General features: G+C 37.3%; 1 protein-coding gene across 1 annotated transcript; it reads right to left on the bottom strand.

The window, feature by feature from the left end:
• Positions 1 to 6,522: 6,522 nt before the first annotated feature.
• On the bottom strand, positions 6,523 to 7,463 carry LOC111906551 (ethylene-responsive transcription factor ERF024). Its single transcript, XM_023902297.3, has one exon. It carries the CDS (start codon positions 7,411 to 7,413, stop codon positions 6,805 to 6,807), a length of 609 nt encoding a protein of 202 aa, XP_023758065.2. The 5' UTR covers positions 7,414 to 7,463; the 3' UTR covers positions 6,523 to 6,804.
• Between the last annotated feature and the right edge of the window lie 1,576 nt (positions 7,464 to 9,039).

The following is a 9,039-nucleotide window of genomic DNA, read 5'->3' on the forward strand; positions in this document are numbered from 1 at the left end:
GTCCAAGCCGAGTTGTGAGACTGAAGGGTCAAAGCCGAGTTGTGAGACTGGAGGGTCTTCACTGAGATATCGGATCGGGGGGTCCAACCCAAGCTGTGAGGCTAGAGGGTCTTCATTGAGACACATGACCGGAGGGGTCCTTATCGAGTATAGCCATGAGAGGCTAATTATTTGTGTGTGGTATTTTGTGGGAGTAACTAAGCTTCGTGCTTACAGTGTTGTGTGAAATGTGTTTCCAGTACCTCTCAGGATCGCGGGAAGGCGCCGACATGATTGTATACACCAGCTAGAGATTATGTTTTTGAGGATTCTGGGATATTGTCAAACATTTTATTGTCTTGTGTTTTGAACAACTTATGAACCTGGGTTTGAGAAATGTGAAATTGTGTTTTTTTTGGTTTTAAAAATGAAAATTTTATTTGAAAATTTTATAGTGTTAGACTGAGTATGCAGGGCATACTCAGCACGTATGTGCAACATACTTGCTTGAAGGCTTGTACGCTAAGTGTACCTACTTGTACATCCAATGTACTCACCCCCTTCATCGCAAAACTTGATTTCAACACTTACTCCCTTAAGACAAAGCTCCAAAACATAGATCTCACTTCATTGCATAATTGTAGGAATGCATGGAAGGAATATGGATGGGTCCAGGTTGGTGGTGGAGGTAGGGCCTATCTGCCTGTTCTTGTCTGATAAAAGGCTCTGGGGTTCAAAGCATGACATGAACACTTGATTAGGATATAGTTGGATGCAGGTTCGACACATGTCGATTTTAGATGGTATGGTAGAGGTATGGTAAAACCATGAGCTCTGATCATGGAAGAATTGAGGTGTCGTAAGACTGTAAGGTATCCATATCATACACTAGATTGGCAGATAGTGTGGGAGTGTTATAACACTATGTGGCAGTCGTAGTATTCAACAGGGTATTAGACAGTTATAGAAATGTTGTAAGTCTACGATGGGATCGTAGTTTTGACAGATTGAGATAGACCATCGTTGGGGGTTGTTGGTATAAAGGAGGATCAGTTTGTTCCATGGGTAAGGTGGACAGTATTGTTGGAGAGCATTTCTCTATAATAAGAAGAAGACCATTGGGTTCTGAGGCGAGGTTAGGCCTATATAGCTCTCAATGGAGTGAGACTCATGGGGGTGGATCGTTCATTGGTATAGACTTGGTGAGACACAGAGGCGAGGCCCGCCTAATTATGGCAGTACAGGTGAGACCTGGTGGAGACCGATTGGGTCAAGGTATTGGATCATGGTTTTACTAGGTTGATTATGTGGTTAGTGGGGTGGAAAAGGGTGATGCATTGGCTAGGGTAGCCTTAGTAGTTGGACTCTTAGGAGCCTGGTGGCTACACCAAGTGTGAGACTAACAGTCTCAGCAATGGTTTGGGGATTTTTTAAATCCCGGTTTAGTGAATGGATGCTGTGAATCGGAAGATTATGGGTGAAATGCAAGTGTAAATAATTGGAACTCAGGTTATGATTTATGTACCGAGTTGTCTTTTGGTTGATATCCACTTTAGGAATCTTAAGTGTATACGTACAAGATCTTTATTTCAGCAAGATATGAATTATGGAATATGTATGCGAAGGGCATTAGCTGAAAGGCTCAACGTCAAAAAAGGATGTTTCCAGTTATGATGGTAGAAAAGGCCCTTGTGATTGTGCTATGGAATGATTCTACCTGTGTGTAGGTCTGGCAAGTTATGGAATTTCAGAATTATAGGAGCAGATTATCGGTTTGGCAGTTAAGGAATGAACGAGTTGTTCAACACTAGAAGATATAACTCCCATATTGTCTCCTATTGCTCAATATGTTTAGAGATTCATTAACCTCAGCATGAGTCTTTTACTCGAAGGATTATCTAAACCTTTTTTATCAAGTGAAAAGTTTTCGGCAACATCAAATGGTCGGTGATTCTATTTTCCAAGGGAAACAACTAGGTAACTAGAAGTTGGATAATCAGTTTGGAATGCAAAGTGGAGTTGAATTAGAAGTGGTTCAGTATGGGTTGTATGCTCAGGGTGGCTTACTTAGTATGCATCAGAGTTGTGGTAGAATTGTTCAAGCTGGCTGATATACCTGGGATGGTAAGGAATGATTTCAAGAGCAAAATCTAATTTTAGTGGGGGAGAATGGTAACACCCGATTCAAAGTACTTTTCAGTTTAGATCCTTGGTGTGTTAATGTTTTGTAGAATTGGTCCCTAGGGGCAGATTTGCCAACTTTAGGAAAGTTAGAGTACGTTGGGCGTACTACTTGTACATCGGGCATATTGATGCAATTCTAGATCGCAGGTATTAACCACATGTGCGGGGTGTACGTGGTGTACACATGGCATACGTCAGCATAAGTGAAACCATAGTTTTTAGAGTTTTCACCCTATTTAAACCTTATGATAGCCTCATTTGGTCATGTTTAGCCAGCCTCCCCCTTCCTTTTTTAGAAATCAAAATCCTAGTGTGTTTATGTGAGTTTTGATCCTTAAAGAGTGTTTGTTGGTGGTTTGTGAAGGAGAAGCAGAAACGGATCACTTGGAGAGGTGTATTAATCTTGAAGATCTGAGGTTAGCTCATCATTTTTAAGCTTTTCAAGGTAAAAAGCTCACATTTTGATGACCCATGATTATAGATCTAGTTATGTTGTTATTCTATGCATTTTGAGTCCTTGTAGTGATTGATGAGCTTCTTGACTCACTCCAGAAGTATTGGTGCTAGATCTAGACTTCTTTTGCTCCCCTTTTTCATAAAAATGCAATCTTTACGGTGTATCTTGAGCAATGCATGTGTTAAGACCTTTGTTAAGCTCTTTTTGAGCTCTTGAGCCCCATTAAGCCATGCATGTGTGTAAAGTTGCCAACTTTATGTGATAAGTGGTCTTATGGAATCAAATCTCAAAGTTTGGCTTGAAGTCTCAATAGATTAAGTGCTTAATAAAGTGGGGTGGCCAACAAGGGAGTATGTTGGGCATACCAAGCCGGTACGCTGCACGTACTAGCCCTTGAGGGTGTACGTTAAGCGTACAAGCTGAGTACGCGCCCGCGTACTTAGCAGGTGGGCTTCAGATTTGGGTTTCTCGGTTTTGGTTCCATGTTTGGACCTTAGGAGATAATGGTCTTGTTGGGTCGTCAAGTTTCTATTTTTAGGATGATGCTTTTATATTGGGCTCTTTTGGATGAAGGCCCACGAAGGGATTTGTGCCCAATTTGGAAGATTGGACTATAATTGGGCATTAGGTGACCATTTTGGAATTGGGCTTTTTGTGTAATTAGGTTGGGCCTTAGCCTTGGGCCATGTTAGTTAAAGGGTAAAATGGACTTTTACCCTAGTTTAGACTCTTAGTTTTAGGTCGGAATCCAATTAGTATTTAAATGTTATTTGATGATGATAGCGTCAGGATTTTATCGGACTAGCAGACAGAGATTTATCTGAGTGACTCAGCAGCTGGAAGTGAGTTTCCTCACTAAGCTTAGTGGATCGAAGGCACCAATGCCATCCCATTGTTTTATGTTAGGAGGTCAGATGTTTGTGTGACTCTTGCATATGTTTTGCGTTGGTATGTATATCGAGTGAGGCTCGATGGCGGGCGGGGATCGATGACTGTATTGTATGATATTGCCATGGTCGTTATCGCATGTGTTTGTATGATGATATGTTTATATGTTTATATGTTTATATGTGTATCGGGCGGGGCCCGATGCCAGGCGGAGCATGATGATTGACAGGTCTGTATACCGAGCGGGGCTCGATGCCGGGTGGGGCCCGATGACGGGCAGCGCCCATTATGTGTTTATTATGTATGGTATGTGGTATTTTGGGGAACTCACTAAGCTTTGTGCTTATGGTTGTTAGTTTATGTTTCGGGTACTTCTAGTTCGAAAGGGAAGAGCCCAGGATGATTACAATGCACACACCATCTTATTCCGCATTTTGTGATTTACTCTAATGTTTTATGATGTACTGTTACACTTTGTTCCACTTTGATTTTTTGATAATGTTTTGGATTATAGTTTTATCTACTTAAAAATGAAATTTTTGATTCTAAATTTTGGAACGTTACAACAAATAAATAAAAAACCAATTGGAGTAGATAAGGGGTGAGAATTATTTTGCTTTGGAACCGAAAAAACCAAATCGAACCATAACCGATTTCGAAACCAAACTCTAGTCAAATTCGGTTTTTGGTTTGGTCTGAGACCATGTATACCGAATTTTGAATTTGGTTTTTTATTTGAATTTGGTCTCATGAAGATTAGACCAAAATGTACTGAAAACCGAATTGCATTAATTAATTAAAGAATAAATTATATTTTATATATTAAATAAAAAAAAGTTATATAACCAATATAAAATAAAAGACATTTTAACCCTTTTAGCAATTTAGGGTTTTCATTTTTCAATTTTCATTGACTATCACCATTCACGTACACTTTCCACTTTCCAATTTCACCTCCCGACTTCCACAATAATGTTACGATTGTCAATTCCTTTTTCTCGCTCCCGTTTTCACCAATCAGGCAATCGATGAGTACCGGCCACCTATAGTCCAACATCGCCATACTTCAAGAACTTTGAAGAACATTGCATGGTTGCGAGAGAGTTCAACACTTTGACTTCATAGATGGAATCAAAGTTTATATTTTTGTTTGAAACTTCGAAGTTTGGCAATCAACGACATAATCAACTGTTTTAGATGTATAAATGAGATCAAAGTTTGGCAAGCAATTAGGAATAACTTTTGAACTTTATGTTTTATATTTTTGTTTGAAACTTGGAAGTTAAACTTTCTAGCTAGTACTAGTACCATTTTATCCTTTTATATGTGAAACTTTATATCTTTATATTGGAACTTTAGTTTTTTATGTTTGAAACTTTCTAATTTATGTTTGGAAATTGCAACATTGAATTTTTCTAAGAAATTATTTGGTTTCATCAACAGAATTGGAATTCGGTTTTAGGTTTGGTTTAGAGGGATTTGAATTCCGTTTGGTTCGGCTCTTGATTCAAAACGAAGAAAACCATAAACCCATCCTGATTTTAATATTCTTTGCTGAATTTAGAAACACAGATTATAAGAAAAAGTCGTGGTTCACTGCCTGCCTGCTGGTCAGACTTGAAACACAAAAGGTATATATATATATATATATATATATATATATATATATATATATATATATATATATATATATATATATATATATATATATATATATATATATATATATATATATATATATATATATATATATATATATATATATATATATATATATATATATATATATATATATATATATATATATATATATATATATATATATATATATATATATATATATATATATATTTCACTGCGGTGGTCAATTTTCCAAACACCAACAAACATATTGTCTATTGTGAAACAGGAATAATAAAAACCAGTGACTCGGTGACAAAATTAGGACGTGGTGATCAACTTAAAAACTCAACAAAATCATACATAATTTGACTGTGGTGAACAAATTTACAAACACAAAAAAGCATATCTCCGATTAATTATGATGAACACCCAAAAGAGGCTCCACCCAGGCTAAAACTGCACCCGATGGGGAATTCACCAAGGACGGGCTTGCAATGGAACTTCCAAATTAGAATCACCCAAGGTAAAACTGATTGACATGACCAGCCATCACTGTGTAACTATTTTACCAGAATCCATACTAATACCATTTATGCAATTGACACCTAACTCATAATTCGCTTTTGAGGCTTCACTCAAAATCAAAATGGCAGTGAAATTTGATCTTAAGCTTCCCCTGTAGGATTTGCAACTCACCTGTCCACTGGTCCTTCAGCGTTCAGATCAATTCCATCCATCTTTTACACTGTTTGTAGATATCGTATCATTAGTACTCATATCGATGAATAAGTTCATCAGGATATCCATCATCATATCACTCTACTGAAGGTACTTGAAATATGTTTCGTTAGCATAGTATCTTGGTTTATGCTAGCAATAGTTAATAATACTAGCTAGACTTGGTTGATCAAATACTAGCATACATATATGAGAATCCTTTCTTGATGCCGGCTGAAACATAGAAACATGAATTACAGAAGTATAAAAACTAAAGGTACTTGAAATATGTTTGGTTAGCATAGTCTCTTATGAAGTATGCTAACAAGATATTTGCAAATATATTCCAACCTACTAAAAACCATTCAAACCGTTATATAACACCAGATACCAGAAGCCCTGTGTTATTCATAATTTTCTTCATTTGTAGAAATCAACGACGAATCACTGATGAGAATATGACATCTCAACTTCTGATAAGGTGGACCATGCTCAACTGGGAACAAAATTAGTTGCAGATGTGTGGATGGAAATGAGCAGAAACCCTAAAACAAGTTGCAGTCAATATTTTAGTTATTAATCCATTGACCAAACGCCTAAAGTCTCTGCATGCCCTTTTTCATTTTTTTTTTCTTTTATTTGAAAGATCATGAACACCTAAGTTATTGGTAAAACTTTGAATTGAAGATTAAGCGTTCATGTTCCTTTTCAGATTCTCAAATCTTAATTATCTGATCTTCAAGTCATTTAGATAGAGGTGTCGCACTATAAAATCAATACTTCAAATATGAAAAACTTCCAACACATAAATTTTACACCTTCAAGCTCTAGTTTATAACAATAGCCTTCAAGCATCGCCATATTATTCTTATATAGTTACTATATTGGTGGCGACTGCGGACTAGGACTTGCATATACGATACATGAATAATACGCATATATAGTGACTGCAGAAATTAATTCCACAAATCATGATCCATTGAGTTTCCTGCAGCCTCTTCGCTATGAAAGTCAAATCGGGGAGGGCTAAGAAGCATCCCTTCGGCCATGTTCGCAAGTACATTGGGCATATCAAATATCATATCTTCATCCACAAACCCACCCCCTCCAATCAATGGCTGATCGACTGTAGCTACACCACTACCATGAGCACCCAGGAAAGCATCCATTGCTGCACCTGCTGCTCCAGCTGCTCTAGCAGCAGCTTCTTGGATGTCACGTGGGGCGGAAGAAGCTGGCACAGGCAATGAAGTTGCTGAATTTGGGAAGTTAAGCTCAGCACCTCCACCTTTGAGCGCCAGTGCTGCTACATCATAAGCCACCGCAGCCATTTCAGGAGTGGGAAATGTACCAAGCCAAATACGATTTGGTGACTTAGGCTCCCGGATTTCTGAAACCCATTTCCCACTACTTCTTCTTTGCCTTACTCCCCGATATTTCGGGTGTTTTCCAGAAGAACTTGCAGAAGGAGAAATAATATCATTTTTCCACATTCCTTTTCGTCTTAGATGCTTGCATGAAAATATAGAACTGTGTTTGGGGATGAAGATCACCAGCGTAGCCATGCAAATATATATAGGGATTATCGCGAACTGTTTAGGGTTTAGGAACGACAATTGCAAACCAGTAGGAGATGAACTGCGTTTGTGAGGTTTTGAGGTGTAAGGCAAAAATTCGGATGATGTAGTTCCAAAAGCCAAATAGCAATATCAATCCCAGTACCATATAGTTGCAATCAATATTTATGGGTTAGAGTGTGACATTAGAGGTGCGATATGACGGGTTGATACTTGATAGGCACTTCGGTAATTACACTTCACCGCTTCCAAGATTGATGACTTTCGCATATTAGCCCTTGGACCATTCCTTTCTCAGCTTTAAAATATGCACAAGATTGAATTTCTAGGTGTTTTTGCAAAAACATCGTCTATGTGGCAACAGTCATTTAACTGTTAAAACATCTAGCACAAACTACCACTTGTATGAAAAATGCTGTGTGCAACTCATGTGAACGTCTTATCAAGTACAATTTAGTTTCTCAAAAGATGTTTGAGTAACCTTTTGTCCATTTTGACCAACGAATCAAGTTTATCGGTGCATAGTATATATATATATATATATATATATATATATATATATATATATATATATATATATATATATATATATATATATATATATATATATATATATATATAGCAGATTCGACATCTTTATTATTAAGATCAGTTCTTCGTATAGATAAGATACAATCAGTAAAATCGTGGGATTCATATGTATATGTTACTACATAATCTACATTAAGGTAAACCCTAATGTAGTAGAGTACGTCGTTGTGTCAATTGTCTTTGTGACAGCACGTCTTCTTGTGAAGACAAAACTCTTTCTTAATGAAAGAACAATTTGGAGAACTCTCTGTGTCATTTACTTTATATTTTTTATTTTCTTAGATTAATTGTTACTATTGTCTTTATACTTGAAGTGTATCTGATCAATACAAACACTCAATTGGTTTTAGAACAGGCTTGTGATACACTCAAGTAATCATGTTGAATCCTAAATCCTTTAGTCTCAACAAAATTATTCCCTTTGATGGACACAATTTCTCTTTGTGGAAGACAAAGGCCAAGGTTGTTCTTGAAACCATTGACTATGAGATGAATATTCTTGTTGAAAAAGGTCCTCGTGTTCCTATTTACCAACCCATGGCCAACAATGCTCTCGTTGGCCCTCTAAAGCAAAAGCCAGAGACATGTTATGATGACGATGACAAGAGACTTCTTAGTCTTGAAGTGAAAGTCAGGTTTGCTATTGGAATCTCTTTTCCCTACCATGTGTATCATCTCGTACAAAATTGTGAATCACCTCAAGAGATGATGGATACACTAATAGTGTCTTATGAAGGCACCGTGGAAGTCCAAGCCACAACCATCAACAACCTGAATTGGAGATATGAGCATTTCTTCGCTTAACAAGGTGAGTCACTTTCCCAAACCTTCAATAGGTTTAACGTCTTGGATAATGATATGCGCAAGTTGGGAATCATCAAGCACTCAACTTATTTGGTTTTGAAGTTCTCGATTCTCTTGGGAAAAGTTGGGCACATCACGCTGATGTTCTTAAGAATGGTGAAAATATCGATACGATGGATCTGAATTCCTTGTTCAATAATCTGCGAAATTATGAAGAGA

Source organism: Lactuca sativa, chromosome 1 (assembly GCF_002870075.4).
Source record: "Lactuca sativa cultivar Salinas chromosome 1, Lsat_Salinas_v11, whole genome shotgun sequence".
NCBI lineage: Eukaryota > Viridiplantae > Streptophyta > Magnoliopsida > Asterales > Asteraceae > Lactuca > Lactuca sativa.

Coding starts and splice junctions, on each gene's coding strand:
- LOC111906551 (XM_023902297.3), bottom strand. CDS start 7,413: ATGGCTACGCTGGTGATCTTCATCCCCAAACACAGTTCTATATTTTCA.